This window comes from Lepidochelys kempii, chromosome 6 (assembly GCF_965140285.1).
Source record: "Lepidochelys kempii isolate rLepKem1 chromosome 6, rLepKem1.hap1, whole genome shotgun sequence".
Taxonomy (NCBI): domain Eukaryota; kingdom Metazoa; phylum Chordata; order Testudines; family Cheloniidae; genus Lepidochelys; species Lepidochelys kempii.
The window spans coordinates 35,146,649-35,160,819 of NC_136385.1; the positions used below are offsets into that span (position 1 = coordinate 35,146,649).

At 44.7% G+C, this 14,171-nt stretch overlaps 1 protein-coding gene across 12 annotated transcripts in view; it reads right to left on the reverse strand.

The window, feature by feature from the left end:
* DENND2B (DENN domain containing 2B) overlaps positions 1–14,171 on the reverse strand; it is a 304,168-nt gene that overhangs the window by 89,773 nt on the left and 200,224 nt on the right. For all 12 annotated transcript variants that reach the window (XM_073347509.2, XM_073347508.2, XM_073347517.1 and 9 more), the window contains one exon: positions 13,445–13,581. In XM_073347509.2, coding sequence (XP_073203610.1) covers positions 13,445–13,581 — 137 coding nt within the window. The remainder of the gene's footprint in view (positions 1–13,444; positions 13,582–14,171) is intronic.

The window sequence follows — 14,171 nt, forward strand, 5'->3', positions numbered from 1 at the left end:
TCTTCATTCTGTGATGCTCTGCAAGGCAGCCCCACAGAGTCGTGAAGCAGCACAGAATGTTCTGCTACTCAGCCCCTCAGACGTGGCAAACGGGAAGCCGAGTCAAACTGAGCAAGCCAGCCTCACAGTGAGAAAAGAGGGAAAAATGGGATGGTGGAAAGAAAAACTGCATGCAGATGCCTCTGCAATTTACACAGGGCAGTGGAGTGTATCAGTCTCTTTCCCACTTTGGGAGAAAGAATTTATGCTAAGGAAATGAGTGAGTCATGGAGCGCTGAATATGTTTTCATCGCTTCCCTTTGCATTTCTTTGCACTGAAAAGACTCAAATGTAACATATACCAAGCAACTAAATCTTGGTAAATGCCAGGGGCATTTACTGTACAACAGAGTGTGCATGGCATGTTCACAGTGCGTCAGGACAAAAACCAAACTGATCATTCATAATTGTTACATCACTGTGAATTGGCAAATTACAGCTGGTAGGGGAAATTGGAGGGAAAGCAGCAGCCGTGTACAGAAGCTTAGGGGAAACAAGAGTAGGAGTGGGGAAGGAAAGGGGCAGAGGCAGGGGAAACAGGGCAGGGAAGGTGCTAAAAGGAAATATATGGGTACATCAGTGAATTCTTTTGTATGTACTGATACTGTGGTACCAACACACACCTCCTTTCTTTGGGGGACAGGTTTCTACGGGACCCCAGATATCATCAACACCCAACTTCTTGTGCTTGCTTTTGGGCTGCACCCACCCTTGGCATCCTCTGGATTTTACAGTGCCTCTGTGAAGTCAGGCATGTGGGGCATCATCCAGCTTCCTTCCCGCAATTATAATCACATATTCCCCCCCATCCATATATCCCCAAACCAGTCCTTTTCCACTTCCTGCTCAGGACTGCCATTAGGCTGCAGCAATATTCCATCAGGCTCAGGGGCTTCAGGTGCCCAGCCCCATTTGCAGAAGAGAGAGACAAAGTACAGTTTTCCAAGCAGGTAGTTGGGGAGGGTGGTTAGGGAATTCTACCTCTACTGCAGCTGGAGAACCACGGATGGAGATTCAGCGGGGATGCTTTGTTTAACATGTAGGTGAGAGCGAGTGGGGAAGACTGCAGATTCTACACAGGCTTCAGATCTCAGAGCACCTACCCCACTAAAAGCCAAAAGAACAGCTCAGCAGAGAGTTAGCCAGAAATCACACTAAAGCAGCATTCCAGGTACACTCAGCTCATGCATTTTACCCGTCATACTACCCCAACACAGACCAATACCACAATTTTCTGGGGAAAAACCAGACGTCTGCATGCATTCTGGAAGAAACATTCAGAGCACATGGATGAGAACCACAAAATCTCTGCCCTATCATATAGTACCCAAGACAAGATCCCCCGTCGTGTAGATTGGTGTAGCTCAACTTCAATGAAGCTATACCAATTTACCCTAGTTGAGAATCTGGCCCTAGGAATTTAGTGTTTAAGGATGAATTAATATAACAAAGTACATTCAAGGCACAGCATATCTGCTCCACAGCTACATGAATTCAGAACCGAATTAGAGATTTTTACCTACTTATAATCCTTAAAACCTGCTTTTGAAGGAGAAAAAGGATCAGCATCTGTAGCATGGAGTACTTCGTTTCCAAAGGAAAAAAGCCTCAGATGGGATCTGCTCTTTGAGCCCTGGTCCATAGGCATGTTAGTTCCCAGCTGTGGTTCATAAACTGCAGTTTCTAATCTTTTCCAGCTTTGCAGTAAGATAACCAGAAGAGTATCGCAGAGAATTTCCTCTTTCCACTTTCTCTGTGGGGACTGTAAGAGCTCAGATTTGCAATACTAACAGTATTAGTTACAGATGAACAACTGTGGCTGATAGACCAATAAAAATATTTGCCAGCAGAACAGTCATCCATCTCATACACAGCCCAAAATCACTTGAATAAACATAAGTGGCGACTGAACATTAGCACCGTACAACATCCCTGTGCCTGATATTCTGCTCTCACTGATGCTGGTTTAACACCCTGGTGTAAAACCATTTATTTCAGTGGCTTCAATGTGGATTTAGACTAGGATATGTCAGATCAAAATCAGGCCCCCTTACTTTGCATCTTCCTGACCTGCAGAGCTGACTGCTATAAACCTAGAACACTTGGTCATGCGGCTTAAGACTTTTAAAACAAATTATAGTAGAAACTGTAATTGTGAGGACAGACTCTACAAAGGATACTGGGGAATATATGCAAAGCCCAAGACAATATTTTAAAATAACTGAATCCCAAATATCTCAATGTAGCAAGAAATCAGCAGTCTGATTACCAATAGGACAGGACAGCCAGGATACTCTTTGGCCCTGCTTTGACATGCACATATGAATGCTGTTTCATTTAATGTGCTCTGGCTGCCATTACCTCACAACATTTATTATTAACATTGCCACAATTACGTTCTCTATAAGCTGCCATGCTCTCCAGACTGCTAAAGGAAGACAGGACAATACCTTTCCCTTTCAGACCCAGCCACCATCTGGGCCATCATCATCCTGTACCAATCACTGTTCTGTCTTTGATTGACAAGGTGGGTGAGGTAATATCTTTTATTGGACCAGCTTCTGTTGGTGAGAGAGACAAGCTTTCAAGCTTACACAGAGCTCAGCAGACAGCTAATCTAAAGCCACAGGTGTCATGCTTCAGTGGAGATACAAGCAGGGCATTGAAGGCAAAGGTGTAAGATCTCAAAGAGTCAGGCTGCTTCAGTTTCCTGGGAGCTGGGCAATTCTAGCCTCTCTCAGATTTGGCACTCTGTCTTGATATAATAGTATGATGGATGATAATGTGATACGCAATGACAGGATTTTACTGGAAACATCGAGAGTCCAAGCACTCCCTCTATTGAGCCATTTCCAGGTTTACTGGAAAAGCTCTGCACACATCCTAGCTTGAAAGGAAAATGAAGCAGGAGTATTTTCCGACTGGATCTCAGTCATCGATTCTTAAGCTTTTGACATGCGGAAAATAGGACTTGGTAAAGCAACTAATTCTTCATATGTATTTGTTAAATGTCCTGTGGTATGGCTCACAGGCGTTCTAGTGCTTAACTGCTAACTGGTTAAGGAAACAGGGGAGTTGCCCTACTGGAACAGACTAATGAAGTGTTTCCCAAACGTTTGAAAGCTGAGCTCTCCTCAAGGGAAAAAAAAATCAAACCAGTCGAGCCCTCTCCCCACCCAGCAGCCCTGCCATGTGTTGCTAAAGGCCAGCACCTGTCAGTTTACACATCTCCCATGCCCACCTCACTTGTGCCACCTCCTTTTGGGCATGCTGGGGTAGAACTTCATAACCTGATTTCCCCCCCCCCCCACATGCTTTGATGTGAAGTAGGGAACAATCTTGACATTTAAAGTATCGTCATTAGACCCGTTGGAATAGATGGGGCAGCGGCAGCTCACACCTTAAAGCTATCGAGGCAGATTCTCTGGAAACTCAGCCAAATGTCTATGCGTCATTTAGGCTCACTTCATATTTTGAAGGTTCCTTCACAACCATAGCTAGAAATCTACTCTCTCTTTTTTTTTTTTTTTTTAAGCTGAGGCCTTGTCTATACACTAGAAAGTAGTACCAGTAAGAACTCTGTCACCAACAATACTACTTACGTACTTACGTAATTACTTCCCTCTCAGCCGCTTGTGATGGTGCATTGAGTCCACACAGCATCAAGCTGTATCAGCAAAAGCATGTTGCACAGTGGTAAGGCATCCCAATGCCCTCTGCTCTGCCTTCTGGAACACCTCCTTATGGGAAATTGTCACTGTGTATTATGGGAATTGGTGTGGGGTGGTGGAATCGATGCCCACAATTCCCTTGGTTCGATCCCATAACCAACTGCTCACTCTGGAAAGCAACTGAGAGATTGGCCTACCCCCCTAACCCCACCAGCTAGTCATCCACACCTTCTCAGGGGTTGCACCCCAGACCTTGGCAAACACTAGACTTGGAGGAAGTAATGAAAACCCTGCACCTGATCAATTTTGCATTGCTATGAAAGGTGGAGGGGAAGGGGGGGACATTTTTCTCTCTAGCCTGCATGGGGATCAGTTGAGGCCATTAAGCATGACATTTACGTGGGCTGAGTCATCTTGAAATCTAGTGAATTAACAAACAAACAAGTTAACTATGCCTGCTCCTGTGTATCTCTGCCAATTTTGTAGTTTTACAATCATTTATTTTTTCAATGTTTTGCTTTCCCCTGTTGCTGTGAGAAAGACCCAGACCCACAGCAGGGGAAACTGACCAACTATGCTAGACAAACCACAAAATGGACTCCATCCCAAGTACAGTGAAATGTGCATAACAACAAACAGAAAGACTAGAGGAAATATTTTGTTCTTCTAATCTACTTTGGTTCTGATCTTCTTAGGTGTTAGTTGGAACATCAGTACCTAACGGTATTTCAGACAGAAGTGTGATATTTCAGTTGGCATTGTCTCTGTCTACCCTTACAATGCCATGTGCAGCTACAAACATTTACTAGTTAAAGTTTCCAATTATCTATAGGCTATTGAAACATACAGGACTCAACTGTGAGTGGCTTGTGAACAGGTGTGATGAGCAGGGGAGCTCACAGAACCTCCCTCCCAGTACATATTCCTCACAAAGCCCAGCCACCATTGCAGTCTCGGCATTCTAGGGAGCAACTTCCTATGCTGTGAACTCTTTACTATATAGCCCCCAGAGCAAAAGGAGAGGAGGTGCTTGAACCCCATTCAGAAACTCCATCTTATTTTAGAAATACTGCAAGTCCTTCAATTTTCATCAGTGGACTGCAGCAATTCTGCAGACATCAAAGCGCACACAATGGCTGACAGCAGCTGCATCTACTTTAAACTGCTCAGTTCTTCTGTGTCTCTCCTTTTCCTGCCTTACATCTGTTCTCAGAAGGCCAGATTTCCAACACAACTTAACTATCACCTTTTATTTAAAGCCAATCTTAAAAAAAAAAAAATCATGTATAGTTCAGCTGACTGGAAGCTTCACAGGGCTTCAAAGGAGCATTTTGTCTGGCCTCAAATAATTTCTGAATGTTTGACAAATAAAAGAGAGATGGGTCTGAACCAAAATCCTGGCTCTGGACATCCCTGAACTTTGGGGAGGTTTGGAACCAGATCAGGAATTTGTGACAGTCTCCAGTCCCCATAATAGGCCAAAGTAAAACTCTGGATGTGAAGGGCGGGAGAAATAGAGATCAGATCTGAATCTAGAGCCAAACTTTAAAGCTAGCGCCTATCACTATAATGAGCACTGCCCAAATCCCAGATCCAAATGCCTCCATGCTTTCAGGGGACTAGCATCCAGATCTGGACATGAACTTCATAGCCCAACTTTAAAATAAAATCATCTTGTTTTCTTATAATCGACAGTTGGGACCCTGATTAATGAATGTAATGATTTTTGGACAGATATGTGCACGATACCAACAAATGCCACTGACTATCCTTTCACTCCTCCCCCTTTCTGTATTCTCTGTCCTTCTTTAATATCTTGTCTATCTAGAAGCTTGACAGCTTTTCAACTGCAGTTCCTATTTCACTGGAGTAGGTTCTACAAGGGCACTTCCTGACTGTGAATATTTGTTGGTATCTCTCTTCCATGCTTGTTCATTCTACATTATATTTTAAATGGTGGTTGAAAATTTATCTAAACTTTATGAACAAGAAACCCCCCACATTGCTGATTATATCAACCATAACAGTGAGCCAGAGAGACACAGTCTAGTGGTCTAATTCTAACCCTGAGCCAGGAGCCTGCTACTAGTGAGTTCTAGTCCAAGTTCTGACACTGACTCCCCAATGTGGCCTTGGGCAAGTCACTAAACTTATGTGTGCCAGTACCCCCTTCTGCAATATGGACATAATAATACTTGGGGACTGATCCTGATCCTACTGAAGACAAGAGCAAAACTCTCATAGGGGCAGTATCAGGCACTTACTTATCTCCTACAAATGGATTTATGGAAAACAATTAGCTAATGGAATAGATTCAGCCCTGGAGCTATTCAGGCAGAAGAGTACAGATTGGGGGGGGGAAAGATCCTGTCAGAAAATCTGCCAAGGATTAGGGAGAACGGGCTAATACAACCCCGAAGTATGCAGCATTAAACAACTCGGGCATATTACCAAACCTAGCCAGGATACAAACTTGTTCAATACGTCCCATTAGCAGTGGAGTGCCCATGGAGTCCTGGCCACAAACTGAAACCTGCCCCTGACTGAAAGGAATGCTTAGTGGAAGGCAGTGGCGATATCACAACTGGCCCTCTTCTGTGGCACATTTGTCACTTCTGGGGGCTTGGGGACAGGATATCACTTACCACTCTCCACTCTAGACAAAGTGAATCTGGCCCTGTGTGTACTAAGCATTTGGAGCATTCCAAGTTCCGTCTATTATGTAGTGTCCTCCCTGTGTATTGTGCAAGGCAGAGTGCAATCGTGCAAGGAAAAGTGCTCCCTCCCCATGTGCTGTTACTACACGTCCGCGTCCCAAAGTCAATTTGCTTAATTTTTTTTTTTTTTAAACAAGGGGAATTTCCTTGTAGGTACTGTACTTATACATCATTGTTCTTGAGCCAGACCTGCTTAAAATCAAAGGGTCAGATTCTCCGCTGATGTAAATCAGCATATCTCCATTGTTTCCATAGATTTAATAGGCTTTCAGGCCTGAAAAGACCATTATGATTATATAGTCCAGGGGTCGGCAACCTTTCAGAAGTGGTGTGCCAAGTCTTCATTTATTCACGTTAATTTAAGGTTTTGCGTGCCAGTAATATATTTTAACGTTTTTTAGAAGGTCTCTCTCTATAAGTCTATATACTATATAACTAAACTATTGTCGTATGTAAACAAGGTTTTCAAAATGTTTAAGAAGTTTCAATTAAAATTAAATTAAAATGCTGATCTTACGCCGCTGGCCTGCTCAGCCTGTTGCTGGCCTGGGGTTCCGTTCACCTAGGCCAGCAGCAGGCTGAGCGGGGCCTGCGGCCGGGACCCTGGCTGGCAAGGGGCTGGCAGCCAGAACCCCAGACTGGCAGTGGGCTGAGCGGGGCCGGTGGCTGGGACCCCAGACCGGCAGTGGGCTGAGCGGCTCAGCCCACTGTCGGTCTGGGGTTCCGTCCACTGGCTCCTGCCAGCCAGGGTCCTGGCTGCCGGCCCCGCTCAGCCCGCTGCTTGTCTCAAGTCCTGGCTCTGTCCACATTGAGTAGGTACCTACCTTCTCCCTGGTTCTAGCCATTCTCTTCCTCTCTCTGCACTGAGATGAGGGTGGGAGTGTGCTGAGAACAGGGCTGGAGTTGAAGAAGCAGGCTGGGGGTTGGGCTGCAGGGTCTGGCCAGGAGCTAGAATGAGGGAGGGGGCTCAGGGTTGGGGCAGGAGGTTTGGGTGTGGAGTGCTTACCTGGGCAGCTCCCATTTGGTGTGAGGGGTGCAGGTGGGAATGTGTGTGTCTGTGTGTGTGCAGGAGCTCCCGTTTGGTGCTCAGGGTGACAGTGGGGATGTGGGGGGTGCAAGAGACAGGGCAGGGGGTTGGGGGTGTGTGAGGAGGGTGCAGGAGTCAGGGCAGGGGGCTGGGGGGGGGCTGGGTATGTGTGGGGGGTGCCAGAGTCAGGGCTGGGGTTGTGGGGGGGGGTGCAGGGGTCAGGGCACGGGGCTGGGTGTGTGTGAGGAGGGGTGCAGGGGTCAGGGCAGAGGGCTGGGGGGTGTGGGCTGGGGTCATGGGGGTGCTCTCAGCCCCCTGCCCTGAGCGGCTCACAGCAGGGGGCTGGAGGGGATATGCTCTGATTCCACCCCCTTCCCCAAGGTTCCCGGCGCAGAGAGCACACTGCGGCTCCACTTTTACCTCTCCCGCTCCCTGGCAAGGGCCATCAGCTGATTGGCTGCAGGGAGGGAGAGGAGGAGGGGCAGGAACTCTGCATGCTGGAGGAAGAGGCGGGGGGAGAGTGAAGCTTGCCTGCCCTGCAAGGAGAGAGCGGTGGGCGGGGAGTGGAAAAGAGCGGGCCGGGCCGGATTTTTAGTGGCATGCTGCTGTCTGCCCAGGTCCGGCAGACAGCAGCATGCCATTAAAAATTGGCTTGTGTGCCGTGTTTGGCACGCGTGCCATAGGTTGCTGACCCCTGATATAGTCTGACTCTCCTGTATAACAGGTCACAGAATTCTACCTAGAAATTCCTCATGTGGACGGGAGTTATTCTTCCCTACTATTTAAGTGAACACTATGGAGCCAAAAAACTTGAGGTTAACTAGACCTAGTCTCAGTTGAAAGACTCACAGTAATGATGAATTTATCTGCTACATTTTTACAGTTAGACTCGATCATCACATGTAGCCTGTTTAGATCCATACCCACTAAAGACAGAAATTTAGTAAATGAACAAATGTGTATGACCTGGCAAGATATAAGGACAACCTTGTCTATCATGGGAGCAAGGCGTCTCTGCACCAATGCATGTGACTGCAATAAATCCTATTTCAAACAAAAGTCCAGTGAAGGACTACACCTGTTAGAAGAACAGTCTGACACACATACAAAGGCTGGGTGTTTAATACGTCTCCATGGTTTCATAAGTAGCAGAGAAACAAGAAACCACAGAGCTTCTAATTACACGATCACTATTAATACAGCTCCAAGGAGAAAAAGAATGTAAGTCAGCCCCACCCTTCTCAAGCAAACTTTTTTTTGGTCAGCAGTTGGGGTAGGCAGATTTCTCAGCAAAAAGAGTAGCATCCTTCTTGGACAGGGCAACTGCAGAGGTGCCAGAGAGACCATGTCCAGTTCCATGCTAAGATGCAACACACTCTTTGAGCACATGCAGCCGCACTGAATAGTGGCTTTTCTATAAAGTCTCATGTTAGAGACAAGCTCCAGCTATTCTGCTGAACCCCTAGCACTCTGATGGTTCAGAAGGTAACAAGTGTTTCTTGGCATGAATAAACTCTTACGGTACTTGTAAAATTAGATTTTTCAAAATAATCTATTTTCTAATATGAATCGTTGCCCATTTTCTTGTTCGATTGTCTTTTAATCACCATTTTATCGATTTTTCACCAACATTTTACGACTGTGGAGAGTAACTGTTGTGTGCATTGTCTTCATCTCATGCTCATTTAGTTCACCGTCAGTGGCAATAACATCATTTGCTCTCTTCTAAAGGTTAGACACTAAGGTGAGAGGTGCTTTAGAAATACCAGAGATTAGACTTAATTAGATAACAACGTTCAAAATGATTTCACTAATCATTGGGAAAGGGGCTGGAAAACTGAAAACATATGACACATATAGCAGGAAATACTGCTGTCTACAAGAACAGCAGAAGCAACATTTTCAGACATCTCTGTTATATTGCTGTGATAGTTTTCTAAATTTATATCAAGCCAAGCATGGTAGGTTTCCCCAACTGAATTTATAAAGCCACAGCAATTTGGGTCTGATTAAAGGTTCATTCTAAACCACAAGAAGCAAAATTATGTAAAGTTTACTATGACTGTCACATTCCACCAATCTCCAGTATGGAAGATAAATGAAGCCCACATGGTTCCATGCACATTGAGTTGAGCTCTGAATAATATCAGGAATGTGCCCCTCTTTATCTAATATTTTACTACTCAGTTCAGCAGGGATCATTGTTTTCCCGTCTCTTGCTTGAATTCACATTTAATCTGTGAAAATTACAAAAATGTTACAAAATGAAACAAAGCTTCTGTCTTGCAATTTAGGTACTTTAATGGACGTCAATTTAGTACTTTAGGTACTTTAATGGACGTCAAAGTTCTATCAATTAGTTTAAAAATATTGTGTAAAAGATCAGTTCAGCTCTTTGACTAATATAAATTAAAAACAAAATAAATTAGCAACATTAATCCACCACCCCCTTATTTCCTGCCCTCCCCAACCTGGACAAAGAAAAAGAAAAACACTCTATGGAGGAAGGAAGACAAAAGTATGGTGTAAATATACATTAGGATAATGTAAGGTTTATCAAATAGGGAACTATTGCCAAAGAACAATGAATATGAATGGTCCTTGCATGCCTGAAGGTAATAGTTTGATCCCTATATTAGCTCTGATTACAGAGTTCAGTATCAGATAGCGCTCATGTCACTGCCCCATATACTATAAAAGCTTTTCAGAAACACTCCTCTCTTGTAGATAATTCTCTCTCAGAGAAAACAAGCATCCACAACTGCCATCCATTTTCCAATGAAAGGACAGACTTCTGCTACCAATGGCTCACAATACAAATGCTAGCAGCAGGCAATACAGCTCCACCAAGACAGAGTTTAGACAGAATGAGAAGCAAGCAGCTTTGAGGTGGATGAAAAGTATAGATTTTTTAGGCCTCGAAAAATTCTGCAGCCTTGTCCCAGGAGCAAACAACTCCATGGCAATGCCTGAGATTCCCTGCTTTTTGTACAGTTACCAGCATTATTCATATTTATTTTGGCAAAACTTTCTGTATTACTACAGTCATGGTCAGCTAGTCACTAGCAAGGCTTTAGGTGAATAGATGACTCAGGCAATCAGTCTCAGGCAATCAGTTATGGGCTAGACAGATTTTCACCTCTAGGTCAAGCATTCATCTGCAAACCAAGTCAGCAGTGACAGAAAGTGATTTCTTTCCATGACTTAAGCCCAAATCTACAAAATGGACTCTTGCATGCAGCTGGCTTGCATGAGCACAATCTATGATGGCACATACAAAAGTGCTCTTTAAAGATCTGGGCCTAAAACTACCAGTTAGGTATTAATTATGACATACAATGTGTTAGATGACAAATGATCAAGTAGACTACACGAGCAGATTTTCATTAAAGGCTGAGATCAAACTGCTTTGCTTTGGCTTTACTCTATTAATATGTGTTGGCTTCTATAAAGAATTATATTCATTAGGCATTCTTTCCTCACAGCATGTATTGAATGTAGCACTTTGGAAAAGAGACTGTTAGAAAGAAGTAGAAAACAATGAAGTTCTCTGTTTATCCACAGATCAGAAACACTGCAGACTCTCCCCAGTGCCCTGTCAATGTACCCAAGTTATAATCTTCCAGGAGCAAGTTTATAGTTCTCAGAAGGTAGAAGAGCAAATTATTATTCTATTATACTGGACCCTATTTGGCTAAAAGGCATATTCTTGCCAATGCTGAGCATTTGTTTTGATTTTACAATGTAAAAAAACCACGGAAAGGGGGAAAACAAGTGTTACTAACTAACATCTGGCAGCGTGTTGACAGTCCCTGAGCAGTGATGTGTAATGTAACGTGCAATATGGTTTCCCCATGTCAGCTACCCAGGGGGTCTGTCAGCTTATGTAGAAGTTCTGCAATTACTAGTGAAAACTCTTCATGCCAAGTGTATTCTTCTGCCTATCCAGCCTCTGGTGCAGGTTTATGTGCACAGATGGGACAGGAGCACCCCTGCAGTTCTGAGAGTATCTTCTTCGAGTGAGAGAACTGGAAAGCACAGCTGAGCTGTTTTAAAACACAAAGGGGCAAATTCTGCCTTCAGGTGTGTGCGTTTGTGTGCATGCCAGATTTACACTGAAGTCCGTGGGAGCTGTCCTCCGAAGGGCAGAATTTGGCCTGAAGGATGAACAAAGAGACACTGTTATAGCCATAAGGCCAGCTGTATCTGTCCATCCATATTAGTTATCAGGTTCTCCACTGCACTTTAAAAAAATTAAAGAAAGAGTGTGAGGAATATTTTAACAGGTTTTTGTTTCCCTAGTAAGGTAATCTGACCCCAACCAGGAGCGATCGACCGCACACATTACAGAAAACCACAACTAATTGGCAAAACAAAGGCTGAATGGGCTGGCAAATCAAATGCTCTCTCACTTCGAGTGCTGGTCTCTCTAGGAGAGGGATGAAGTACGCTGGCTTTCACTGCCAGGCTCTGTCACTAACCTGCGAAGTCCCTTAGTGGGATAGACCCATGCTAGTCCAAGGGCAGCATCTCCTGCCAGGATGTGCCACTTCAGCAGCATTTCAACTAACGGAGCCCAGCTGTAAGCTCAAGGGAGCCAGAGGGAGAGCCTTCTCAACAACAGGCCCACAGCTCATGGGTGCTGCCACAAAAGAGATGGGAGAAGAATAACTCTGTTCACCACTTTGAGACTTACCTCTTTGGCAAAGCATAAACCAAAGGAAGATAAAAGCAGACAGCTAAACCAAGGAATAAGGAGGACTGACTGTTCCTTCTGGGAAGATCCCACCGTAGGCACAGTTCTGCTCGGTACTGAGAATCCTCAACTGCCACTGGCTTCGATGGGAGTTGAATGTGCTCAGCCCATTGCAGGATCGAGTTCCATTTTTCTCCACAACCTCTAGACACCACAGCAATAGCGACAGGTGCTTTAGTATCACAGCTAGATAAGATAGGCAGACACCCCCTTTGGTGTGGGGGGTGGGAAGAAGACTTGCATCGCCACTGTCAACTGGTCTTGTACACATGAGAATGCTTCAGTGTGCAGGAATGCCAGCTGGGCACACTTCTAAAAAATCAAATAAAATGCAGGCGCTCCTCACCCATATGGAAAATCTGTGGTTCGAGTTCCTAGTGCCTATTATAACAACATTCCTTTCGATGGGCATATGTTAAAAGAATGTATACAAGTAGGAAGGACCAGTCATTTTCTTCTTGGGCTGAGGAAGATTATTTTTATTTCTGTGGCTTAATCAAGACAATGTTCTGCACTCCTGACAGCACAGGAAGATGAAATTCTATGTAACAAATCCAGTCAACGAGGAGTGAGGGGAGATCACAGAACAATTGCTATGGGACAGTCCCCACAGAAGTCCTCCAGAGCTTAGGCTGACTACACAACTCCAAGAAGAACAGCCCTGCTGCTTGTGGCACCTTAGAGACTAACCAATTTATTTGAGCATAAGCTTTCGTGAGCTACAGCTCACTTCATCGGATATAGCTCACGAAAGCTTATGCTCAAATAAATTGGTTAGTCTCTAAGGTGCCACAAGTCCTCCTTTTCTTTTTGCGAATACAGACTAACACGGCTGTTACTCTGAAACCAGCCCTGCTGCTTGATAGTTCTGTAAACTCTGCATCTATTGTTCCTTCCCCTCCCCCCCGCACATTTTAAACCCACTGTGGCTTCAAGCCAAGACCTTAGGAAACAGTGAGTTAGTCCATGAAAAGCACAAGGATGGCTGACCAATCTGTTTCCAATAAGACCATTCAATGAGGTTTGAAGGAATCAAGACCTCCTGCGTGCAGACTGTGAATAATGCATTTGCTCTGATGCATCAGCCCCTTTACCTCCCTTCCGCCCCCATTTCATTTCTCCTTACTGGCAGCAGCTGAGAGTTCTTGTTCAGGGCATGTGTTCAACAATGTATTGTCTAACCACAATTGCTCAACATCAAGTAGCTATTTCATGTGCTGTAACAGGTCCTTACCTACAATGTCTTCATAGGCATTCTCCTCTAAAGTGCTCTTGGATCCAAACTTATGCTGGCTCTCTGTACCGTTCTCAGTTGGGGAGGGAGGGTACAAAGACTGCAGGCTTGAAGCATCTTCAAACTCAAAGGATTTTCTAGAGTTTAAAACAATGCAATGAAGTAATTAGTATCAAGGTTTTATAATGACCTAAAGAATTAGCTGTTCATTTGTTCTCTGAGTAATGATAAAAATCACTGAATATGTCTGAGCTGTACTTTAAGGGCTGGGGTGGCCACAAGCCCTGAGTAGGGAGTAGCACATAGCTGTGTTGCCCAGGGAATGGTGCAGGGAAGGAATTGTGCCTCCAAGAGGAAAAATTCTCTCTCTGTTTCCTCCATGTTGCTGCTGGCCTGTACCAGCAGGAAATTATGGTACCCCACAAGCCAGTTCAGCTGTGCTGCTGGGTAGACTGAAGGCTCTTTCCATTCCCCATCCTTTCCACCCAAACCAAAGATTGTATAGCCCATGCACAGATACAAGTTGGGTTCTGACTCTCCAATGTACCTGAATAGGGCCGATTAGTCTGGAGCACCATCAAGCCCTACGTGAATTATGAAACAGCATAATGAAAAGAACAGGTCCTATTTATGTAAGCCACTTACATATACCCACCATTCCTGCAGTATCTGGGTGCCTCACAGTCTTTGCTCTCTTTATCCTCACAACCACCCTGGGAGGTAGGAA